This window comes from Mytilus trossulus, chromosome 6 (genome assembly GCF_036588685.1).
Source record: "Mytilus trossulus isolate FHL-02 chromosome 6, PNRI_Mtr1.1.1.hap1, whole genome shotgun sequence".
Classification (NCBI taxonomy): domain Eukaryota; kingdom Metazoa; phylum Mollusca; class Bivalvia; order Mytilida; family Mytilidae; genus Mytilus; species Mytilus trossulus.
In genome coordinates this window covers 33355549-33383529 of record NC_086378.1, presented here as the reverse complement: position 1 = coordinate 33383529, position 27981 = coordinate 33355549, and the positions used below count along the sequence as shown (strand labels likewise).

The 27981-nt window shown below is 32.3% G+C and overlaps 1 protein-coding gene across 1 annotated transcript in view; it reads left to right on the top strand.

The window, feature by feature from the left end:
• The window catches only part of LOC134722510 (caskin-2-like), a 163638-nt gene that overhangs the window by 36431 nt on the left and 99226 nt on the right, over positions 1-27981 (top strand). Inside the window, exon 4 of the mRNA XM_063586131.1 lies at positions 21435-21539. Coding sequence (XP_063442201.1) covers positions 21435-21539 — 105 coding nt within the window. The remainder of the gene's footprint in view (positions 1-21434; positions 21540-27981) is intronic.

Genomic DNA, 27981 nt, shown 5'->3' with positions numbered 1-27981 from the left:
TCATCGGGTTTATTTTACGTTTTCTTTCCATTATACAAGAACAGATAACAGGAAAACTCACCAATGTAGAGAAAAAAACACAGATATACCACTGAGCAAACAAACACATATATCAGTATATCATCGAGACAGACTGACTTGGTACAGACACCAAATGTGGTGCACATAAAGTCTTGTACGGTGACCTGTAGTGGCTAATTTCTGATCCATTTGATTCTAATTTGGTCACTTTTAATCTGGAGAGTTGTCTCATTGACAATCATACCAATTTACAATACCATTGAATTAATTCTTCAAACACAAAAATAAACATGACAGACATATGAGGATATACTACCACCAAAGCTAATTATCAGCTTTACAAAAACATAATAAACAGAAATAACCTGATAAAAAACATAATACTTAAGGACACGGCAGTAGATATGTGTGTGTTGTTAGGTTGCTGTCTATTTGATGTTTATTCCACATCTTTTTAATCATTTAATTGTTGTTTAGAAAATCCGAAAAATCAAACGGGCTCCAAAACATAGGCTTAATATCTCCTTTATTTATTTAATTTTAAGCTCACCTAGCCCTGCCCTGAATTTTTCAGATGAATCGGAAAACCCGTTGTTGGGTAGCTGCCCCTGAATTGGTAATTTTGAGGAAATTTTGTCGTTTTTTTATTATTATCTTGAATATTATTATAGATAGAGATAAACTGTGAACGGCAATAATGTTCAGCAAAGTAAGATCTACAAAACATTTAACATGACCAACATGTTCAATTCACCCCTTAAGGAGTTGTTGCCCTTTATAGTCAATTTTTAACAATTTTTCGTAAATTTTTATAATCTTTTACAAATCTTCTCCTCTGAAACTACTAACACAAATTTAACCAAACTTGTCCACAATTATCATTAGGGTTTCTTGATAAAAAAAAAAGTGTCCGATGACCCTGCCTGCGAACCAATATGGCCAACATGGCTAAAATAGTACATAGGGTAAAATGCAGTTTTGGGCTCATATCTCAGAAACCAATGCATTGATATGACGGGGATAAATTTGTTTGTTAGGTCAAGGTCAATCAGCCCTGAAATTTTCAGACCAATCAGGCAACCCGTTGTTTATAAGTCAGCATGATCAAATTGGTCAATTGACCCCTTAAGGAATTATTGCCCTTTATAGTCCAACTACTGGGCTCAGTTCATTATAGATAGAGATATTTATCCCAGGCATAGATTACCTTAGCCGTATTTGGCACAACTTTTTGGAATTTTGGATCCTCAATGCTCTTCAACTTTGTATTTGTTTGGGTTATAACTATTTTGATATGAGCGTCACTGATGAGTCTTATGTAGACGAAACGCGCGTCTGGCGTTCTAAATTATAATCCTGGTACCTTTGATAACTATTGTAAGCAGCAAGAATGTTCAGTGAAGTAAGATATACAAACACATCACCATCACCAAAACACAATTTGGTCATGAATCCATCTGTGTCCTTCGTTAATGAAATGCACATAGACCAAGGTGATCAACCCGGGCTTTTTAGAACCTCTATTATTTTCTCAAACTTGTTCCTTGTCCAAAAAACATTTATTTCCGTTTCCGTTTCCGTTTCCGTTCCGTATTCCTTTTCCGCCGTTTAGCAACACCCAACAAAAATGGCCATCCCTCTATAACATGAAAGAAAAAAAAAACTGTTATTTTTATAACAAAACAAAATAGAAAATGTATAATAGCATCATATGGTTAACATTGTAATGAAGTGAACCTAAATTGTTATACGGGGATAAGAAGGAGTTCCGAAAATAGGTAACCCCTAAATAAAGTGACAGCATGGTCATTGCTTTGGTAAGAGAAACTCAAAGACTAACTCGAAAAAAAAGACGGCTGACTGGTCACCAAAAAAATGTTGCCTAGTTTTTGTTTGCTTTTGAATTGAAATGATTTACTGTGAATAGAATCAGATAATGATGATATTGAAACACCTTTATTAAAAATATGTAATTGTGTGTGGATTTTTGCACAAGTCAATTGAAAACAATGTTAGATAGTTGTGAATAGAAAAGTGTATATATACAGCTACTACATGTATTTGAATATACATTTTAAGGCTCGACTTTTTTATTCATTACCTGAGAGTGTACATCAATTTTTCATAACCGTTTTGCAAATCCAAGCTTCTACAAACCGGATGTCTAGTGCAAATTGCACAAACCAATCGCAATATAAATTTAAACACTCAGTTTGCTTTATAATTTGGATGCATTAATTTTATCTATCATATCTTTATATTTTGTTTCCTGGATGTCTTCAATTATTCTCAACTCGTTAGAAGCTGTCTGTGCTCATGGTAGATATTGTATAGATGTGACATGCAACTTATAAGAAGGTTTCGTTTATTTTTTTGAGAGTAACACACTAGCTTCATTGAGACCTCTTATATAGAGACTTATTTTGGTCTCCTTAGACATCTCAAATTTTAAGGATTTCCTGATTTCACATACATCAATCCAAATATTCTACAGGGAAACTTGGTTTTGAAGAATATCTTATTTTCAGAAGTTTTATGAATATCTTAACATACACTCAAAAGAACCAATGTATATAAAAGATATGTAGATATAAAAAGATACTAGGATTAAATTATTGTACGCCAGACGCGAGTTATGTCTACAAAGAATCATCAGTGACACTCGAATATACAGAGTAAAAAAAGACCAAATAAAGTGTTAAGTTAGGCAATTTATTCTTTAGGTAGAAAATTCTTAGCATTCCGAAAATGTCAATGATTATAATAGGACAGTGACTAAAAAAAGACACAGCTAGAGGTAAGAATACCGTAAGTGGTGATGATCGTGCCTGAAAGTCACATACCAAGCTCTTACTGCCATGTCCTAAATTTAGATAAGAAGAGCGAAAATTCGCATTAATATTTGTACATGCATGTAGTATTTGTGGGCAATAACTAGTAAATAGAAAGCATACGCACTAATACTATGGATAAGAATACGCATTTGCGTCATCACATTTATTAATCTAATAGTTGAATTCGGCTGTCAAACTACCTACCTCAAGTGTTTTGACTCCGGATTCATTGACATTGTATTCGGAATTTCTTTTGTTTGATTATCTTTCTGCTTTCCGACCAGTGTTTCGGACCTAAGATAAATATTTTTAACAGAAATATCGTTTTCTTAGTTTTCTTTATGCTTTCCGACATTTTCTCATGCTATGATTGAAATACAAAATATCACACTAGTAACCCGAATTTAACTTGATCGGACAAAAACGTGTTAACGCTGTTTAAATGAAATTAATCGTCATTTGATAAAGATTGACAAAAATTAAAAATCATTTTTAATTTATTTCAATGTATATCAAATCATTTTAATGCCAGTCAAATAGCTTCGCTTGCAGTCGTTCAATTTAAATCAAGTTGGTGGTAAGTTACGTCAAACAAATAGGCCACGCCCCCGTTAAACTATTTCAAACTGGTATCAATTCGTTTTAAACCGTGTTGCGACCCGAGCTTTTAACAGGTAAATCACTCAAGCAAAACAACATCGATGTTTCTTTCGTTTATTTGTTTAAAACTTTATCGACTTAAAATTATATATATAAATGCGTGTATTCTTATTAAAGTAATATACTTCACAATTTAAACAAATGAATGATCAATACACGGAACATATAAGGAATGTAAATAAAAAAATTATAAAATATTGATGCACGGTTTAAAAAAATCAAAACTTATGAATCTGTTAAAAATAAAATAGTTAGATGTTTAACATATTTTTGATTTGCCCAAATGCAGTAGATCTTTATCTCACATATTCGTTTCAAAACTCGCTGAGTGCTATGAAAACTTGTCACATGTAAGTAACGTATGGTCCATTGCAATGTCTTACGAGACTTTTGGTATTCCTGTATATTTCCTTTTCTCATTTTCTGTCTTACTATAGTGTACTCGTTAATTAAATATAGACACGGAAAATAAAGTAACTTACAAAAATTATTTATTTTTCACATAGTTTAAATCGATGTATCTTATAGTTTCGGTCAACAACAAATATTCCCTAGCTGCATATTGATATATGAAATAGCTTGTAATAAAAACAATGATGTGTTAAATAATAAAATTAATGAACATAATGTTGACATTTGTTGAGTCTTGCACACAACATTGTAAATGAAGGAACAGCTCAATAAACTTTTAAAACTGTGTCAAATTGTAATATCGGTCGCTGACGCGATACGGGCGTTAATTGTGGAAAAGTACACACTACGAAAATTGTGAATTGTGGTTCCGATCTGTAAAGGGATTATTGTGCTGTCATGCACCGTGACTTACAACAAGTCTTGCTATAAATGAACATATATTCTGTTTATTTGAGATCAATTTAAGTCTGCGATAACGATGGGTTGGTTGATTTAAGTTTTACGACCTTGACTTGCTCTAAGTCGACATTCTCTTACGTCTAATGCATTTAAAAAAAAACCAACCGTATATTTACGTTCAGGGCATATAATATAAGTCTACCTACAAAATTAAAATCAACATCAACATTATTGAAATAAACAAGAATGGAAAAGAAACAATCATGCACTGTTGCTTTGATATATTTTTTATTAACTATATTTAAGGGGTAATGTCTAAAAAAAACTAATTGTCGTACAAATAAAATATTTCATTTAGGTGCTTTCGTTGAAGTTCGCGTTACATATCAAAATGAATGTCATTGGTCGGAACTTTTGCAAACTTTCAATCCTGGTGTTCTCATCGAGGTCCGCGTTCATTTTTCAATTCAATACACAATATTTCATCTAGGTGCTTTCGTTGAGGTTCGCGTTACATAGTAAAATGAATTTCATTGGTCGGAACATTTGAACACTTCAATCCAGGTGTTCTCATCGAGGTCCGCGTTCGTGATTCAATTCAATACACAATATGAAGTCCGATATGGTAAAAAAAATATTTTTAAACTCTACGATGTCCGAGTGAATAAATAGAATTTAGAAAATAAATCACTTTTACGATTCTTCAAACACAATACAAATACTATCCTTTTCGCTGATGAATAATTATTACTATGATTTGTATACTATTCAATTTGGGAACAGTATACCTTACAATATATATGTTTCTGATTTGATTTATTCCTCGAGAAAATAAATTTGATATATTCACTTAAATCAATAATTGATCAACTTGAACTTTGAAAAAGTTACAATTATATACCTTTTCACATCCTTTAATTTAAGGTAATTTAATCCAAAAAACTAAATAAAATTAATTGTATTATTTAATTTAGATTCTTTATTTCTTATAAAACCAAGTTAACGGTAAAAAGAAAGATATTTTTACATATAATATTAACATACAGACTTGAAACGAGCAACAAGAATGAGCGATTGGTGATCAGACTTGAGAACATACTTTTATTTATATATGATTCAAATTAATTTACACAAAATTTTCAAAACACAATATTTTTTTAAATAAATAAAGTGCCCAATTTCGAAACATTTACTCTGCTTACATAGTTAGGTTTAAGAAAAGGTCTTCTACTTTCTGTTAGAGTTGTGCAGTTTAGAATATAGTGAAATATATCAACCAATCTGTTGAGAGTTACAAAGTACATAGTACCTTTCCTGTCTCATAATTCTACGCCATCTACCGGTTTCTATAGGTAACCGATGATTTTCAGTTCTAAACCTTCATAACGTTATCTTATCTTTATAACGTAATACGTCTAAATATTCTTCAAATTCAAAGTTTTCTTTAAACAGTTTTAAACATAATACTTTTGGAGAATATTCCATTTCTGATTTCCAAGTCTGCTGAAAATGATAAAACAATCTGTTTAATAGTTTGGATTAAAACTATAGTTACTCTGATTTAACCAAATATTTTAAAATCCATATTTTTTCAAGATATTTTTTATACAAATCAACCAATCGAAAGTATATATCTTTATACATTATTTTAACATTTCGGATCTAAGCTCAAAAGATCTAAATGTAAATTTACCTAAATTACACAATTCTTTTACATTATTAGTACTCATCAGTTTAATAAATTTGTACATCGACGGTTTTTTTTCCAATAAAATGGCTTCATATAAATTGTTCTAAAACCTTGAAAACGTGGACATTTGAGGATGAAATGAAACTCATCCTCTATATCATTTTTACAAAAAGTACATATTCTATTATTTCTTGCTATACCATAAACTCTTCCACTTTCTATAGCTAAGTAAATCCACCATCTACGTTGAGTTTATATATATATCTATATAGTTTACTATCAGAACTGTTTACAATGTTAGACCAAAAAATATACCATACGGTGTTCCACATATACTGACATAGGATAAGCGCCTAGCTCTCCATAAACCATAAAGCTAGGGTTGATTTTTTTCAAGTTTAACTTTCTAATGCATCAATAAAACTAAATTCCAAATTTCACAGCCAAATACTAGTAGCAATATATAGTCTTACAATCTTATCAGACGATCGTACTGACATTTAATTACTGGTAGATTAACTAAAATAATTGCTTCGTTTTTTTATTAATCAATTGATAAATTGAAGATCTGAATGGAATAAAAACATAAATAAAGAAAATATTTGTTTAACGCCATTATCTTTGACTATCCTACAGGTATTCTAGCCAGGAGACTGTACAATGGCGGATCCAGGTTTTGTTCTGTAGGTAAGAACTCCCGTTTGTTTGACGAAATTATTTTTTGATTGGGACATATGGTTTGAATCCCCAGTGACCAGTGGTTGTCGTTTTTGTATATATTTTTCTATAAGTGTTGTACATCAATCAGGCCGATAGTTTTCTTGTTTGAATTGTTTGAATTCATATTTGTAATTTTAGGAAATGATATAAACATTTATGCGGTAAGGTTTTTGCTCGTTGTTGAAGGCTGTACGGTGATCTAATTCATTGGCAAGTACACCACATCTTCTACATTTATTCGTTAAATCATGTAGTCTTCATCAAGCCTAAATAAATAAATGATTTTGAAAATGTACTTATTGTAACTATACAACTTTTAATTCCAAATAATTATGTTTATCTAACATAGAATTATTATCAGCGGAGACATATATACACCAATTCTAAATTGGTTTAAAAAACAGACACATTATTATTGTCACATGAATATGTAATAGTGTGTTTTTATGTAAAAAAATCTGTGAATATCTACCACCACTGTTACGGCCTTAAAAGATCAGCTGTTCTCGCGAGCTTTGAATAAACAAATCCAAACCAAAACAAGTACATAAAATGCATATTTTTAATCACAATCTTAATATAGAAACACTTAAATTGTGATACACATTTTTATGAATAATTCAATTTTATTAAATCTTTGTCAATCAGGCATGTACAGCAGCATCAAGGGATTGTAAATATACAATTCCTAATATACAATTCCTTGGCAGTATGACTTTGTATTCTTCTATATGGTGACCTTATTTGAACTAAAAGAAAAAGAAGAAGAAGAAGTCTGGAATTATCGCTATCTGTTCGACGGTCTAAAGATTACAGTGTGTTATCCATCTAGGTGTTCTCGTTGAGGTCTGCGTTCTAAATCTAAAGCATTTCATTGGTCAGTAGATTTGCAATCTTTCAATCCAAGATGTTCTCAATGTAGTCCGCGTTCATGTTTCAATAGGATAAACTATATTGTAAGTTTTCGATCCGAGTTAACAAAGTAGATTTTTTTTATCCGAAAAAGACGGATTTTCTACATGTTCTACAATAAATTTGTACAACGATTGAATATTGCTAAATGCATCAAATTGTCCAGGTCTAGATCGAACTTGCTTTGCTTCGTCGAAAGTACGAATATAGAAAAATCACAGATTTATATTAAAACTAGAACGTTCAAGAACAGTTAAAGAAATCATCACAATTTTTTTATTGTTAGTTATTTTGTACAAATATAACTATAATGCGAACCCGAAGTTGTAATAAAATTAACGGTACCAATTTTCTTGCACCAGATGTGCATTTCGACAAAACATGTCTCTTCAAAATAGCACGTGAAATCGCAACTAAGCGTGAATTCTTTGGAAAAGCGACGGAATACCTATTGTCAATTTCAAGTTCTGTTTCGACATCATTGTAATATATGTCACTGGACGTTAAAATTCAATCCTTAATTTCGTCTTCGTCAAATAGTGCTGTTGGTTTCTTTTTATTATCATTACATACTAGTATACATGAATACACCCCAAGTTATTCCCATGTAAAGTCATTTACTAGATATTGAGTGCAAAGTAAATTTTAAAGAGAAATTTAAGTCGTATTATTTCGATAATGCTTCAAAATAAATATAAACTGAGGATACATGTATAACTGCCATATTCCGAATTCCCGACATTCATTTATGTAAATGAAGAAAAGATAACTATGATCGGTATCTGTGTGAATCTACGGCTCAATCAAGTTTCATAAAGAATATGAATTTTCTTGAATATGATTTCCAATGGAATAAACCATGCAGGAGATTAAACAAGCCCAATTGATTTGTGTGTGAACTATAACAACTGAAATCGTAATTATGCTGTAGTGTACGCTGGTGGTTTCTGTAATATGAAGGCGTATGGCAACCATTCTACCATACTTAGTTCAAAATTTTAAAGTACACCACAACCCTTTTCTTTGTCCATAATACGCTCAGGAACATACATCTTACTATTGTGCATGGATTGGTAGTAAATGCAACTTTTTAACTGTAGTCCATTTGATATCAAAGTATCATACTACTACTGAGGCTATCGTGCAATACCCCCACTCCACATTCATAATAGTTTAAACATACATAGTTTAAATTTTAGATCCTTCCTTTATGGTTTAGTTCAACCTGCAACACATTTTATTTGATGTTATCAATGGTAAACATGTAAAATGAAACAATAACTTACTGTAATACTAATATATAAATATGTTGTATGGTCATACAAACCGAAATCACTACTAGACTAGGTGTTGACACGCTCAAATTAACAAAATTGTGTTTCAAAAAACCAATGCACAAAATTGATATCATAGGATTTAGTTAAACATTTAAACCAGTTCAAGGAATGTATTACTTGACAAGAACAATTAAAATGTAGGACAAATTCGGCTTACAACACGAACTTTGTTCAAATAATAGTACCAAACATGTGACAAAATGACGGGTATGTAACAGAAGTATCGCAGTCACTGATGGATTGGTGGATAGCTACTGTTTGTTCAACGTTCAGTGACAAGTATCTCATGTGCATATTACAATACCAAATTAAACTAACTTGAGCAGACGACAAAAGCGAAATTGTGACAAATTTTATTTCCTAGTGTTATTTAGGAAGTCAAACATGTGTATGGAAAGTAAATTTTACTATTTTTTATTGAACAAGATAAGAAGATTATTATTAATATTGAACGTAACAAGAAGTTCAAAACCGCTAAAAGAAATTAAACCCGGTGAATGACACTCCTTATTGCTGAATTTGGGTTTGGCTGACCTTTATTTCTATTACGTTTTAAAACAATTATTCAAATCAAATATACAATTATTTTACTACTTTTTTTTCGGGGGGGGGGGGGGGGGGTCATTGACCCTAAAAAAAATAAGAACAATACAAAAATATATATTTTGAAATATTCAAATAAAATGAAACGTCTTATATTTTTTACAAATACAAGGAAAAAGCAAGTCTGTCCAAAAAGGATTGATATTTCAGAAAAATGTATAGTGTATTCTTTGTAAACTCACACCAGAATGCATATAGTTGTCTATTATAACAGTCACAAACCATGTCTAGAAATAAAAATCAGCAGTTTACCATCCATGCAATAATATTTTGTCGACAGTGATCGAGATAACTTTATCAGATAATTCAAATTATCGGACACTTAATTTTTTCAGAACATTTTATTGTTAATATCCGAGCCATAAAATACATACATTATATCTGGCATAGTCCCAGATTATATTCTCTGGTAATATGCATCCTTCATTTAAAGTCTTGTTTTTCTTAAACACTTTACATCGTATATCAGGGGCACTGCCGAAAATAATCTTTCAAAAAGCAAATTCAAGTTGTAACCTTTAGAACTTGTATGTCTGATAATTTGCTCACATGACAAGAAATTTTACAATAAACATTGGTCACGCACGATATATTCTGATGTAAGACATGTGCCGTTACAATAGCCAGTTTGCACGCATCAGCGCACACATGTTTGTCGAATAGGCCAGTTGATTGGAGGAAAGTTACCGAAAACCACGCCTACCTTTAACTAATATCCAATCAAACGCCTTTAACATAAACATAAATAATACATGGGTAAAATTACAGAGATTTTGTTGCGTATTCAGTATTTGAAAAAAAATAAACTCTTTATAATTCAAACTTAAAATTATAGAATATGCTCGTAATGCATTTTCGCAATTTACAATACATTTGATGTTATACATAATTTCACCTACCTAGTGAGGAAAAATTACAAATAAAAATTGCAAATTACAACCAGGTTCAATGTTCAGTGTTAAGTATTTCATATATGCGCAGGTCCTGAGGCAGAAAATCGAATTATTCATTCACTTATATGATCTTCAAAAATACCGATTGCGGGATGATGGACAAGAAGACTTCAAACGTAGGAGTGTGAACTATAGCTGTCAGTAACTTAAGTACTCTTAGCTAGTGTTTTTTTGTTGTTCTGGTAAGGGACGACATCGAAAGTTCAATGAAGGATACAAAACTGAATTCACATAGGTTTTTTACTGACCTCCACACACCCCCTCTTAACTTAATTTGGTAAAAATTTATTGACCAATAGGGATATATGTAAAATCGATTTTAGATTAACAAAACTTGCAGCAAAGTTGCCCCCCCCCCCAAACTATTTGATTTAAGTTTTTTTTTATCCTACATCGATCTTTTGATGTCATCCCTAAACATGTGAATCTTTCATTGTTGAAGACCCTTTAGGGAATATAAAGATGAACAGGAATAAAAACTCTGACCATTAATTATTTGTATTTTTGTTAAGCATTGACTTTGTGTGCGATTACTGGTTCCGTATACATTTACTCCATATTCCTTTATTTTCTATAAAAGCGTCTGTCTTGACAGTAAGTTGACATTACGCCACGAGTTATCGTTCCTGACGTTATCGAATAACGTTCACACATACAAGCCAATGCAGCAGGTTCTGCAATCACAAAGTGATTAAATAATCTGATAAAAAAAATACTACATGTAACCAAACTTATTTAATGCCAGCTACAAGTAAACAGACGGATTTGAACAGAAATTATTTGTTTGTGCGTATGCTATAATGGTTCATTTTCAAAATTTATTATCATATGAAGAACACGTTTGAGCAATATATTTCTGGACAAATACGACTTCAATACGATAAAAAAAATTTGCAACCAATATAAAAAATGATGTGGTAGGATTGGTGGGAGATATCCGTTTGCGCCAAAAATGCGTCCTTTTGCGCCACAACTTTTTTTTCTCAAATGTTACGTTTGCGCCACATGTTTTAAAATTAGATGGTATGATTTGCGCCAAAAATAAAACATACGATTGTGCCAGTTAAAAGAAAAATTACTTCCCTACCCCTTTATTCGGACTTGGGTCCGGCATTGTAGCATGTTTTTCTTACTGCTGCTGCTGCATGGGTACTTCCAAATTTAAAGTATGTAGTAGCTTTTAACTTCTATTCATTGTCCAAAAACCGGGTTGGTGATGAGACAACTATTCACAAGAGACAACATGACACAGAAATTAATAACTTTAAGTTACCCATACGGCCTTCAACAGTGAGTAATTTTTACAAAGCACTCTCTTTTTCTGTCAAAATTATATCTTTAACTTTAAATTGACAAATGCAGGAAATTATTCGTAAATAATGTACTAAACACTGTGGAACATTCATAATAGAAAGTGGACAAATAAAAATCATGATTTATAGGGTGGTTTTTTTTTCGGAATTTACTCATGTTTTAGTGAAGCCATTTGTAACGCATCTTTGTCGGAATTAAAATAAAAACAAAAAAGTTATAAATATATATATGCATGTTGTCTTCATGTCTCTCACATAATCATTTTACCAAGCTGACCACACTCTTACTTATTAGTTAGGCGCACATCAACATTAAAACCTATGGCAAATAACTATGTCGGGAAATAAATGAAACAAAAGCAAAATTATTTGTCCTTTTAATCATTTTAACTTTTAAATAAGAACAACACATTTTATTAAACTAATCAAGTATTAATCTTTTCGATACAATTGTTAATTGCTTAGATTAAAGAATATATGATTGTTTAATCAGTTGTTATATTATTTGGCACGTGTCAATCGGTTCATTGATTTTCGGTATATCAAAGAAAAATGGGCACGTGCCTAGAAAATGTTGAATATCTTTTTTATTTATGATTATTTTTCTATAAAATTTGAAATTTATGCATTAAATATCAATCTTTAACATAATATGTAAAAATAACACGTATAACAGTACTCTTTCTAGTCCTTAGTGGCATTGTATAGTCCTTAGTGCACTAAGGAGTCCTTAGCAGTGTTTAGCCGTACCGCCGTAAAACAACCATCAAAAACCGAGCAATTATAAAACTTTTTACTGAATCATATTTTTAAAGTACTCTATTCCGCATGGATGAAGCAACGACACCACCATTGCCTTAAATGATGGAGTAAAAAACTCAGTAATTCAAATGAATCACACGTGAAATTTTTCATGTTATTTTCACTTGAACTTTGCAAAAATATGAAGGTATTTTTAATGATTTCAATTAAATTTTAGAAAAAAGATATTATTTTAACAATGTAATTTTTTAAAATTACGTGCATTTTACGTGTACCAAATTCCGGTGATTTATGCATGAACTATTATCATAAGATTCACGTGGAACCAACCAGTATAAGCAAGTTTAAAGTATTTCAAATGACAATTAACACTTAGACTATAGCCTTACAGTAGGACAGTAAATGAATAAAAGACAAGTAAATCAGAAACATGCATGGATCACGCAAAAACATGCAGGGGCGACACTGAAGTAACGGGAGTTTGCTTCTTGCAAGAAATTGGCCGTGAAAACAATTTGATATGAAGACAAGCCTTTGTTTCAACTTTGTTTTAAAATTTCCAACAAAAGGCTGTTACGGCCCAGATCAATGTTCTTAAGCATCACATATTTTTCTTTCATCTTATTGTTAGCTTTCTTAAATAAATTTTTACATATTATAGACTATATTTTTTATTATTTCTTTTTTGTTCAATTTCAGTTTAAAATTCTATTTTTTTACCATATTGGACTTCGTATTGTGTATTGAATTGAAACACGAACGCGGACCTCGATGAGAACACCTGGATTGAAAGTTTGCAAATGTTCCGACCAATGAAATTCGTTTTACTATGTAACGCGAACTTCAACGAAAGCACCTAGATGAAATATTGTGTATTGAATTGAAAAATGAACGCGGACCTCGATGAGAACACCTGGATTGAAAGTTTGCAAACGTTCCGACCAATGACATTCATTTTGATATGTAACGCGAACTTCAACGAAAGCACCTCGATAAATTTTTTTTTTGTACGACAAGTAGTTTTTAATTTGAACATTACCGCTAAAATATAGTTAATAAAAATTATATCAGAACAACAGTGCATAATTGTTTCTTTTCCATTCTTGTTTATTTTAATAATGTTTATGTTGATTTCAATTTGGTAGGTGGACTTATATAATATGCCCTAAACGTAAATAAAATGCATTAGACGTAAGAGAATGTCGACTTAGAGCAAGTCAAGGTCGTAAAACTTAAATCAACCAACCCATCGTTATCGCAGACTAAAATTTATCTCATATATACCGAATATATTTTTATTTATAGCAAGACTTTTTGTACGTCACGGTGAATGACAGCACAATAATCCCTTTACAGAATCGGAACCACAATTCACAATTACCGTAATGTGCTGCTTGTCCGCAATTAACGCCCGTTTCGCGTCAGTGACCGATATTACAATATGACACAGTTTTAAAAGTTTTTTCAGCTGTTCCTTTATTTGCAATGTTGTACAAGACTTAACTGTTTATTAAATTCAACAAATGTTAACATTATGTTCATTCATTTTATTATTTAACACAACATTGTTTTTATTACAAGCTATTTCATATATCAATATACAGCTAGGGAATATTTGTTGTTGACCGAAACTATAAGATACATCGATTTAAACTATGTGAAAAATAAATATTTTTTGTAAGATACTTTAATTTCCGTGTCTATATTTAATTAACGAGTACACTATAGTAAGACAGAAAAAGAGAAACGGAAATATACAGGAATACCTAAAGTTTGTAAGTCATTTTAATGGACCATACGTTACTTACATTCACAAGTTTTCATAGCACTCAGCAAGTTTTGAAACGAATATGTGAGATAAAGATCTACTGCATTCGGGCAAATTAAAACTATTTTATTTTTAACAGATTCGCAAGTTTTGAATTTTTTAAACCGTGCACCAATATTTTATTGTTTTTATTTAAATTCCTTATATGTTACGTGTATTGATCATTCATTTGTTTAAATTGTGAAGTATATTACTTTAATAAGAATACACGCATTTATATATATAAGTCGATAAAGTTTGAAACAAATAAACGAAAGATACATCGATGTTGTTTTGCTTGAGTGATTTACCTGTTAAAAACTCGGGTCGCAACACGGTTTAAAACGAATTGATACCAGTTTGAAATAGTTTAACGGGGGTGTGGCCTGTTTGTTTGACGTAACTTACCGCCAACTTGAATTAAATTGAACGACCGCAAGCGAAGCTATTTGACTGGCATTAAAATGATTTGATATGCATTGAAATAAATTAAAAAATGATTTTTAATTTTTGTCAATCTTTATCAAATGACGCTTAATTTCATTTAAACAGCGTTAACACGTTTTTGTCCGATCAAGTTAAATTCGGGTTACTAGTGTCAATGATAATCGTTCAGAAATAATCAGTTTATTCTGGGACATTATATTTCAATAAACTATTCCCAGGTGTATTGTCACAATGCACAACAACAGCACGCGGTATTAAATAATACACACACAACGCGTACAGGGACCGTCTTAAAGCATGAATTATTTGATTGCGTTATCATTATACTTGGTATTTAATAAACATTCACAAAATAAAAACACATATATGTTTTGTCAAAAGGCAAATATGTTCTAACATATAAATGATTGTTTGACTGCAACCTAGTTTAGTTTTTATTGTTTTACTTTCCAACCTACAAATGGAATTTGATTGTTGAAATATACAATGTCACGTGGTAGCCTATCCATAGAGGGACCGTAGCAAAGACATAGATAACTACCTGCATAAATGATCGAACATTTTCGAGACTTTTGTCATTGTTGAAGGTGGGTCGCTGACCTATAGTTGATTTAATCCACGTCAATAAGTCTCTAGTGGAAAGTTGTCATTTGCAATCATTCCACAATTCTTTATTTGTATATTCAATTCAAATCAAATCAATGTTATTGTCATTAACCATTTACATTATTTTTGTGGCAATACAAATTTAAACACACAACAAAACAGAATACGAGACAAATGACACAGAGTACAAAAAAAAACCTTTAGTGATAGATATACAATATTACAATTTTCAATAACCCTCAGTTCTAATGACCTTTTAAAAAATAAACATATATTTCTAACATGTCTAAAGGAAGCGAGGTTTGATATCAAAACATATTGTTTTTCATCATGGAAATGAATTAAATGTTCATTATCTTAATGATATCATTAAATACATGGTTTACATTGCAATTCAGAATAAAATGTGATTCATCATCGATGACTTTGCAGGTTTTGCACAGTCTTTGTTCTCGAGGACCTTAAATGTAACGATCATTTTTTTTTTATTCCAAGACTATGCATGGTCATTTAAACGAAGTTTAGTAAACAAATAAATAGATAGAAAAATAATTAAACAATAAGTAAAAATTTGTTTCAAGTGAAGGGTTTAGTTTTTTATACAGAAAATGCTTGCTACTTTCGTCGATTTTTTTGTCTTTTACTTTATATAAATTTTTATAATAGTCATTATTTCATTTTCAATTGTTGATTTTGAATGTTTTAAATATGTAAGATTCTAACAGTTGGACACTTTGTCTTTAATGTTATTATAGGATTAAACACATTTTTTCTAGAGGTTATTGATGTGTAAACCTGGGTGATTAACTCACAAACTGAATAAATGTTGAGTTTGTGAGTAAATGCCCCGGTTTACACATCAATAACCTCTAGAAAAAATGTGTTTAATCCTTATAATTCTTCAGCCCAACGTTTGTGATATTTGATAAACATTTTTTTTGTTGATGGCTACTAAATATATTTACCATCAAAATCACAATGGCAAGTCGTAACTAAGGAGTACGCCGCCATCTTGACTTTCTAAAAACCATAAATGTCCGATAAATACAACGGAATCTTAAATGAAATAGCACCTACCTCAAAAACTTCATTTTAATTAAATGTTATCCGAATTTCAAGCGTACACGAAACGAAATAATCTTTCCCTTGAAAATTTCTATTCGTATGACGTCGTGTTTTGCCTTCACGTAAATTCGCCAAATCCTTCATGAAATTTCGCGGAATTTTATCAAATTTTATTTTTATACATTTTCGATGCTTTAGTGCATTGCATATATTTCTTTGTTTGTTATATATGCACTAGAATAGTCACAACTGTTATGCAATTGTTTTTAAATCTCAATTTGCTGAAAATCCCGGGATCACTGCAAGCTTATGTATGGCGCATGAATAGATTACAAAAGTAGTTTCGGAAACATGGTTTACCGAAGTGTAAACTTAGAGAAAAATTCTAATTGACCAATCCAATTCAAGTATTTATAGATATGCAAATCATATAAGAATTATTGTCTGGTAAAACGTTCTTAGCATATGTATACCAAGAATATGTACCTTGTAAATCAATGGATTTTGACAGTTCGAAATTTTCGTTCAATAAAGGGTTTAGATGATCAATATTCAGTCTAAAGATATAATACACAGCTACACCATGAGCACATGATACGCCCGTCACTTTTCAAAGAATAAAGTTCAATAACTTATCAATGTCATATCAGAAATTTATTAAAAGAAACTAAAGGGACGTTACTTTATAGTTATTAACCACAAATGAACCAGTCAACAAAGTTTCATGAAAACTGCTCAACGTACTTGAAATATATTGACAGGAAAATTGAAAGTCACCCCCTTTTTATGGTTAAAATCCCATATCTCGGAAACGTTAAATCTGAAATTTATAAAACTTAAAAGGGAACTTACGTTAATTCATATAAACAGTTCACCAAAGTTTCATGAAAAATGATCAAAGCAATTTGAGTTATTGTCCGAACACTGTAACCCCCTTTTAATAAATAAAACCCCATTCCTCGGAAACGTAAAATCTAAAATTAATAATAATCGAAAGGGAGCTCATGTTAATAGATATATCAGATTCCCCAAAGTTTCTTGCAAATTGGTGGTAGTGTTTTGGGTTATTGTTCGAAAACAAGAAAATGCCCCATTTGTAATGAATAGAAACCCATAACTCGGAAATGTAAAATAAAAAATTAATAAAAATCGAAAGAGAGCTCAAGTCAATAGATATAAATAATTCACCAAAGTTTCATGCAAATTGGTGAAAGCGGATTTGAGTAATTGTCCGACATGTTGACGACGGACGGACAGACGGACGGAAGGACGGACGGAAGGAAGGACGGAAGGAAGGACGGAAGGACGGACGGACAAACGGACGGACTGGCGGACGGATATAATATAGTATAATACGACCCGTAAACGGGCGTATAAAAAGATTGGTCAATAATTAAATTTCCAACTGGAAGTCTACCTGGTTTAAATCTCACAACTATATTTGATGAGGTCTTCTTGGTTCCAAGAAGGTATTAACAAAAAATTTGATTATTTTAAAAGGTGTTTCATCATAAATTTTGTGGTCAGCTCTATGCTTTGCCCTATGGTACTAAAGCATATAATTCATGTAGGAAATGTCAGATGTGTAAGTCAAATCGGGTTTGACCAATTTATCAAAGAGAGTTTTGACACCGAAATAGGTAATATGCACCGAGAGGCTGTCTTTGCTCTATAGGAACATAATAATTACCTGTCGTCTTTTGCGAACTCGTCGAGACTATGTTTATGATTACCATTACACTTTGATAGGTAACCTAAAACATATATGCAGTTGCATTCTGTCGCATGTTACCTTTAAATTATACAAAAGGGGGACTATAATTTGTCTGTTATTGAATAACCGTAGTTTTTGTCTTTTTGATATTTAAAGTTAGTTGCCAATCGTCATGAAAATTGTTAAGTTCACCAAGACTGTTTTATAAGACTTACTTACCTTCGATCATGATTAGAAAGTCATCTGCAAATGAAAGTGAAACAACATAAGGTCCGAGAACACAATTAATTCGTAGTGCATTTCTTTTAGAACATAAATGAAAATAAAAAAAATCCCACCTGCGCTTTCTCAAAGAAACTTTTTCAGTGTGTTGTACTACTTTTGGGACAAATTATATCAAATTTATAGAAAACTTCATCGCCTCTAACTCAAAATATGGACAATTTTATGTTTAGGGCGTCTTGAAATCTTTTGACAGCTTCGGAAGTGCTCATTTTCAACCTTTTTCAGCTGGACCAAATCACTACTTTCCTTTAAAATTCTGGACCCACATTTTTTTACAGTGGAATTTCATTCCCCTACTTGCAATTTGAGGCATTGAACATGGAGAAATAAATTTGGAAGGGGTAAAAAAATTAATGGCAAGTAACCCACTGTCAACACTAGGGACTATATTTGTGAACAACGAAAATCAAGAGACGACAATGGTGGTCTCGGACCTAATAGGGTAGAAAAAGTTGATAAATCTGAAAAAAACTTGGTATGAACAAAGCTTAATGTATTATAACACTGCTTACAAAGTATCATGACAATAGGATGTATATTATAGACATTAAGTTAAGTTTTATAAGAAAATCAAGGGAAGACAATGGTGGTCTCGGACCATAAGAGTTTGATAATTTACGGGTCTGCACTCCTCAGTGTTAAAGCTTGGACTAAGGTAATTTCTAAAGATTTTCAAATAGGATGGGGCTGATGGAATCCCCTTGTTTTACCCCTCTTAGTACTTTAAAATATTCTGAATGTTTCAAGACTTATGTAATACAATGTAAGAATAAATATGATTTGTTCCATTGCACTGGATAATAGCCAGTTTTTTTTTTGTTTTTTTTATATTTAATTAAACAGGTTCGTTAATGATCAGAAGTTATATGAACATTACTGCTATACTTTAGTATTTCATTAACAATGCCATCAGAACCACTTAGTTTGCCTGTCTTTAGACTTTTAAGAACCCATTATTTTTTTCCGCTTATATAATTGATTTGTTTGTTTCAGCATTAATAATTTTCAATATGTTTTCAATGTTAGAAATTTCTTGTTTGAGAGTTTATCAAAAGTTTATTTCTAATTAGCCTGGTTTTTTTTGTGTTTAACATTAAACGGAGGTTTTATTATCTTGTTACTAATGATATTTAAAGATTTTTATTGTTCAAATATTGTTATGTCGGACCACTTTTGTCTAACAAGTTTTCTGTTGGTCTTTCTTTTTCTCACAATTCGGCATGTTGTGTCTGCTATCTATTAAGCTCTTCAGTTGCCGAATTAATTCCATTTTGGCCCACTGTAAATGTTTTGGAATCAACATTTATAATATCATTCATAATAATTTCATCACAGAGAGCATTTACAATGTCATTCTGATGAAATATTCTTTCTCAATTAATATTTGAGACGTAGTTTAATCTGTGAATGATCAGAAAAGCAACTAATTTGCAGAAAAATATAGAATTGAGGACAGAAGATGTTCACTAGCTGTATCAATTTTACTATTTATATTAATCAAGAAGTGTTGAAGATATAATAATGAGCAAGAATATCATATCATCTTATGGATAGTTTCTCTATAAATCACAACGTATAATTAGTCTCTGTTTAAATTTTCAACTAACACAGTTTTATTGGAATTTATCTATGGAACATAAAATATCATCGTCCTGAATATGCACGTAATATTTGCTGCTGCACGATAATCATCAATCCTTATAATTCCTCATAAAAGATGACATAGCCGGCGCCATACCTGTATAGGTTGACGGATTATGTTTTTCCTTTTCATCGTTTATCTCTGATTCTAATAGTATTGATTTGGTATTCGCAAAGGCTAGTATTCTTATCAATAGTAATCTCCTTTATTTACACAGTAAGGTAATACTAGAATTTAACAGTTTTATTCCTCATTATTGATGAAAATAAGATATTTGAAAGTCTTTGTTTCATCAGTCTACGTATCTTGCAATTGATTCCTATTCCGGTTGTCTATTCTGTCTACACCCCATACAGTATACAAGGAATGATAATATGTGAAATAAGGCGGATAATGATGACTAGGAAAACATAAAGAATATAGTTTTTGATGTTTCCTTGACAAATTCTCAGAGTGTTTACAATCCGAAAAATTAAAATTAAAAAGAACTTTGTTATTAACTAATGAAATGTCGTACACCATTCATTCACACCTTTTCCGATCACACGTTACACAATCACACCATTCCCCATACACTGTATACCATTCCCCTTACACCATACACCATAGCACCATACACCTTACATCATTGCACCATATGCCATACACCATTACACCATACACGTTTTTTGGGGAAGTTTACACCATCCAAGGGCTGTACATTGAACTAAGTGATATGTTTAATAGTGAATTACTTACATATTAATTTTTTTTTAAATAACATTACATTTATTGATTTGTCGGAATTGTTGGACTAAGGTAATTTCTAAAGACTTTTAAATAGGGTGGGGCTTATGGAATCCCCTTGTTTTACCCCTCTTAGTATTTTAAAATATTCTAAATGTTTATGGTCAATCTTTAGAGCTATTTCTGTTTCAGAAAGGATATTTGTGATAGCATTATATAAATATTTCTCTATATCAATATCAAATAACTTGTTAAGCATAACATCTCTCCACACTGATGCGTCGAAAGCTTTTTGGAAATCCACAAAGCATACAAAATAAGTCATATAATTTATTTGTATTTGTTTTGAAGTTTTTAATGTAACCAAAATGTGAATTAAATAACGTATCTCTCATCAACATGTTCAGCCTGTTGTTGGCACGGACAATCTTCGCCAGACTATTTATTAATGAAATCCCCCTGTAATTTGTTTTAGTTTTTCATGTTTGTATTCTCAGAAACAAAAATATATGTTGTCATTATAGGAAGGTAAAACAGCATTACATTTGGCAGCTGAAAATGGAAAGATGAGGGTAACAGTATGGCTGATTGAAAAAAAAGGAATGGATCCCATGGTTAAAACATCTCAGGTAACATTTGATATTATATACATTGAACTTAGTGATATGTTTAATAGTGAATTACTTACATAAGTTTTTTTTAAATAACATTGCATTTATTGATTTGTCAAAATTGTTTTTATTTTTTTTAGTCTGTAGAATTTTGAAATAATAAATTAATGATAGGTTTATGTACTTAAATAGACTGTACATCAATATTCATTTCCTCGCTTAATTGCTTAAAAAAATATTTACTCTAAAATGATTAAAAACACTTTAAATTTATTTTGAAAAAGAAAACTCCTTATCCGAAATGGACTTCTGATTTTTAGTGCATGTACATGTACTATGGTTAAAAAGAAAATAGTGTGACTTTCAAGTTTAACACTGAAATTGGTCACTCCTCTCACGGTCATTAATTTTGAATAACTAGTAATACTCAAGTGATATTTCAATATACTGAATTTTGCTATTAGACGTGATGTTTTCCAGTTTAATGTTGATAAGTGTAAATATATATGTGAGCCCATACTATGTTAATGCGTGTCTCTAGCACATGCAATAGTATGGAACGCCGTAACTGCCTTATGTTAAAAACTTTCATGAAATGATGGTACTTTGACATTATATGATGGTACTTTGACATTATACGATGGTACTTTGACATTATACGATGGTACTTTGACATTATACGATGATACTTTGACATTATTTGATGGTATTTTGACATTATATGATGGTACTTTGACATTATACGATGGTACTTTGACATTATATGATGGTACTTTGACATTATACGATGGTACTTTGACATTATATGATGGTACTTTGACATTATATGATGGTACTTTGTCATTTTGTAAAGACAAAAGGAATCATGGGAAATTAGAAAAAAAACAAGTACACGGATGTCCCACTCGCATTATCATTTAGTATGTTCAGTGGGCCGTGAATATGAAGGAAAATCTCTAATTTGGAATTAAAATTAAAAGGATCATATCATAGGAAACATGTATACTAAGTTTCAAGTTGATTGGATTTCCACTTCATCAAAAACTACCGCGACAAAAAACTTTAACCAGAAGCAGCACGAAAGAACGAACGGACGGATGAACGCAGACCAGAAGACATGATGCCAATAAATGGAGCAGAAAAACAAAATGTAAGAATCACTCATGTTGAGTGTACTAAAGAAGGTTGATTTGAAGTATTCGTTTGTACATTTTGAAAGAGAAAAGATAACACCAAACATTGTTTGTAGCTTTCGAGACATGAATTAGAAGCTCTAGGAGTGTTAAATATAGCAGAAAGATGAAGCGTCAAATTAACTCATGAGTGTATTAAATATGGGACTATAAAACCACAGAAAATTCAAGGAAGTTTCGGACCCTCTAAATTTGACATAGACAAATCAACACTTAAAAAATTACTTGATAATGGATAATAATAAACCCCTAACAGGAGGGAGTGTGTCTGGTATTCATATGATGAAGACATAATCTTTCAATCAGTTTAATTGAGGTCTGGAGCTGTCATGCCAGTTAACTGCTAGTAGTCTGTTGTTATTTATGTATTATTGTCATTTTATTTATTTTCCTTTGTTACATCTTCTGACATCGGACTCGGACTTCTCTTGAACTGAATTTTAATGTGCGTATTGTTTTGCGTTTACTTTATTACATTGGCTAGAATATAGGGGAGGGTTGATATATCATAAAAATGTTTAACCCTGTCGCAATTTTGCGCCTGTCCCAAGTCAGGAGCATCTAGCCTTTGTTATTCTTGTTTTTTAATTTTGGCTTCTTGTGTATAATTCGGAGTTTAGTATGACGTCATTATCACTGTACTAGTATACATATTTTCAAGGACTAGCTGAAGGACGACTCCGTGTGCGGGAGTTTTCCGCTACATTGAAGACCCATTGGTTGACTTCGGCTGTTGTCTACTCTATGGTCGGGTTGTTGTCGCTTTGACACATTCCCCATTTCCTTTCTCTATTTTATTTGATTTCGGATATTGCAAAGCTTTTGCTATTAACTGAATATATCGAAGAGTGGCACAGTTTGATCTGAGTAAACGTACATTTTCAGAACTTAACAATATTGACCTCAGTGATGTTTTATTGGTAGAAACTATTCAAGAGTTTCCTCTGTGTGGTGGAAATATGCTTTAGCATACTAGTATGTTAATTGCCAAAGGCATTAGAGTACAGAGATTGCGTCTAAGAGACTCTATTCAACGAAAGATAGGTTCACTCTGCCGATCAGATCAACTTGATTAAGCCCGATCAAGACAAATTACGTTATCGGGAGACTGGTTCAATCGACAAGGATGTTCGGGATAGTCAACCTTACTCGTCATCGATCTGACTCTATACCCGAGAGTTTTTGACATGTCAAAAACAATCAAGTAAGGACCGAAAAGCAAGCCATTCGAGAAGAGATCGAGAATTCGTCGAGTAGCGATCGAATCGATCGGGAAAGGATCGTGTAGATATCGAGTTCGGTCGAAATACAAAAAAAATACCGATCAGTACTCGATCATTTCGACCTTTGCTCGACTAAAGTCCGATCATTTCCAGATTAACTCGACCAATGTCCGATCTCTTCCAGATAACTACGACTTCTATATTTATTTTATCCCAGACCAACTTGACCTATACCCGATAGTAATATATAAAGTATATTGTAATGGTTGTGTGGCGTTCTAAACTAAATTTTAAGAATCGTAAATGGGTTTTCGTCTAATCTTTAACAACTGGGATGTAAAAATAGTTATCCCAATCGGACTTGGTGTGTCAGTGTTAGATCACCCTCTGGCCTCCGGCCATCGGGTTGAACTAACACTTACACACCAAATCCGAAAGCGAATTTGGGTAGCCTTTCTTGAGTCATTACCCTGTATAATGTTATATAATGATAGTTGCCGGGGTATTATCAGTGTTCCATGGACACATTTCCCTAATATTTGGTTATATTCAGTAGAAAGTCCGCGTAAAATCATACATTTAAAATATCTATATAGAAATAAAGCAATTGGATTTGTGGGCAAGATGGTTAGAGCTCAGAGAAACAGATTAATAGCTGTAACGGAGCTTGGAGAGTGAAAAGAAGATGAACAAGAATGTGTAGACAGCAACGGGCGCCGAGAAATCTAGGTTGGACAGTGACTGACACGACGACCACTATGTTGGCAGTATAAGAGAGACTTAACTTAACTTAACAAAGACGAACCCAATGCTTTTAAAAACTTCATCGTAGTGGACACTGATATGTAATGATAGTTGTATTGCCCTTTTTTGGAAATGACACCACAAAATAAAGTCTGAATGCAACAACCTGCATGTGTTTGCTTAAACATATCATAAATAAAAGGCAAAGATGTCACATACTACCCCAAAATTTAACCAAAAGTAGAATATCAATCCTCTGGAGTAATATCTTTTCTGAAACTGATTACAACTTTACCTTACCTTTTAATAGTAGAAACAATTGCATCGTTTAATCGGAGTTTGCTGAACCTGATGAACTGTCAAAAACGCATGCACAGTTTGTTGTTATTGAACTTATTGCGTGGGGAAATAGGTTTATGCAAACTTTGCAAAAGTATGTTAGAAACAAATAATCAAAACTTGTGCACGCAGAACTGTTTGTATCGGTAGTGAAAGAACGAAATTCGCTTCAAATAAAAAAAAAATTGTCTTTCGTCTCCTTTTTGTGTGAAATTACGTAAATAAGTTCGAATGAAAACAGTTATGTGACCTATAGTTGTTATTCATCATTTCTATATATAGTTGTCATTTGATGTTCTGTAAGGAGCTGTCTTGTTGGCAATTGTTCTTCATCTTTTTTTTATACTAGTACAAACATTTCTAGACAAACGAAAAATACGGACAGACAAAACAGAAAATATCCTATAAAACAGGTAAATATAATCTTGATCGATGCTCTTATAAAACAACTTCGAAAGATAACTTAGTCGTCAGCAGTCTAATAATGAATGTTATTGCTCAATTAATTTCGTATTTGAAAAATCCGCTGGTGCCAAAATTGCAGGATATTCTTCCCTTACCTGACTTCATCCCAGGTTTTTGTTGGGTTATGTGTTGCTAAGATTTTAGTTATGTTATGTGACCTGCTGTTTGTTTTCTCGTCGGTTTTATTTTTTTGCAATGGCTGTGTCACTTTGTTTTCGACCTTTGAGTTGGATTCTTCCTATGGTGTCTTTTGACTCTCTTTTAAAATGTTACCTCTACTTGCAGAAGTAAAGACACGTACTGTACATAGAGGACATTTTGTACAGTTAAATATGATGTTGCTAATATACTTTTTTGAAGACAGAGTTATGAGAGTTATTCAGATCTGCACACACTTTTAGAGAATCGTGTATCAGTCATGTGTTCTCGTGTATGGGGAGAAGAGATCGAAGAGTGGTCTCGAAGGGATCGGGTATGGGTCAAGTTGGTCTGGGATAAAATAAATATAGAAGTCGCAGTGATTTGGAAGAGATCGAACATTGGTCGAGTTAATCTGGAAATGATCGGACTTTAGTCGAGCAAAGGTCGAAATGATCGAGTACTGATCGGTATTTTTTTTGTATTTCGACCGAACTCGATCTCTACACGATCCTTTCCCGATAAATTCGACCGCTACTCGACGAATTTTCGATCTCTTCTCGAGTGGCTTGCTTTTCGGTCCTTACTCGATTGTTTTTGACATGTCAAAAACTCTCGGGTAGAAAGTCAGATCGATGACGAGTAAGGTAGACTATCCCGAACATCCCTGTCGATTGAACCAGTCTCCTGATAACGTAAATTGTCTTGATCGGACTGAATCGAGTTGACCTGATCGGCAGAGTGGACCTAGCTTTCGCTGAATAGAGTCTCTTAGACGCAATCTCTGTACTCTAATGCCTTTGGCAATAAACATATGCTGAAATAAAGGCAACAGTAGTATACCGCTGTTCAAAACTGATAAATCCATGGACAAAAAACTAAATCGGGGTACAAACTAAAACCGGGGAAACTAAATATAAGAGGAGAACGACATAACACTAAAATGTAACACACATAGAAACGGACCGAGCATCAGACAAAATCCTACGAGAATAACAAATATAACATCAAAACCAAATACATGAATTTTGGATAGACAAGTACCGTGACACGTCTTGTCGCAATGTGAATTTACACTAAAAAATAAGAGAAAACAAACGACGCAACGTTTAAATGTTACACACACACAGAAATGAACTATAATATAACAATGGTCATAATCCTGACTTGGTACAGGTCATTTTTAAAAGAAAAAATGGTGGGTTTAACCTGGTTTTGTGGCATGCCAAACCTCGCACTTTTATAGCCATGTGAAATATAACATCAAAATGACAACACAACACCACAGGACTACGATATAAATAAATTGGAGAACACAATTGACAAAGAATCACACGAACAACAGCCAACAAAAGTCAATAATTTCAAAATTTTAAAACGCCGAAAGTGCATTTTGTCCACACAATACCTGCAAGAGATGCCCAGATACAAAAATCTGAAAGCCGAAACAAGTACAAAGTTGAACAGCATCGAGGACCAAAAGATCAATAGAGTTGTGCGTAAAACGGCAAGGGTTTTCTGTTAGTAACTAGAAAATCCCTAATATACTCTTAAATAGTTCTCCCAATAAAACATCACTGAGGTCAATATTGTCAAGTTCTGAAAATGTACGTTTACTCAGATCAAAATGTGCCACTCTTCGATATATTCAGTTACGAGGAAAAACTTTGCAACATCCGAGATCAAATAAAATAGAGAAATGAAATGGGGAATGTGTCAATGCGACCACAACCCGACCATAGAGTAGACAACAGCCGAAGTCAACCAATGGGTCTTCAATGTAGCGGAAAACTCCCGTACACGGAGTCGTCCTTCAACTGGCCCTTAAAAATATGTATACTAGTACAGTGATAATGGACGTCATACTAAACTCCGAATTATACACAAGAAACCAAAATCAAAAATCTTACAAGACTAACAAAGGCTAAAGGCTCCTGACTTGGGACAGGCGCAAAATTGCGGCAGGGTTAAACATTTTTATGATATCTCAACCCTCCTCCTAAACCATTAGCGAATTTATAAAAGTAAACGCATAACAATACGCACACTAAAATTCAGTTCAAGAGAAGTCCGAGTCCGATGTCAGAAGTTGTAATAAAGTAAAATGAATAAAATGACAATAATACATAAATAACAGCAGATTACTAGCAGTTAACTGACATGCCAGCTCCAGACCTCAATTAAACTGATTGAAAGATTATGTCTTCATCATATGAATACTAGGCACACTACCTCCTGTTAGGGGTTCAGTATTATCCATTATCAAGTAAATTTTCAAGTGTTGATTTGTCTATGTCAACTTTAGGAGGTCCGATAGGAGGTCCGAAACTTCCTTGAATTTTCTGTGGTTTAATAGTC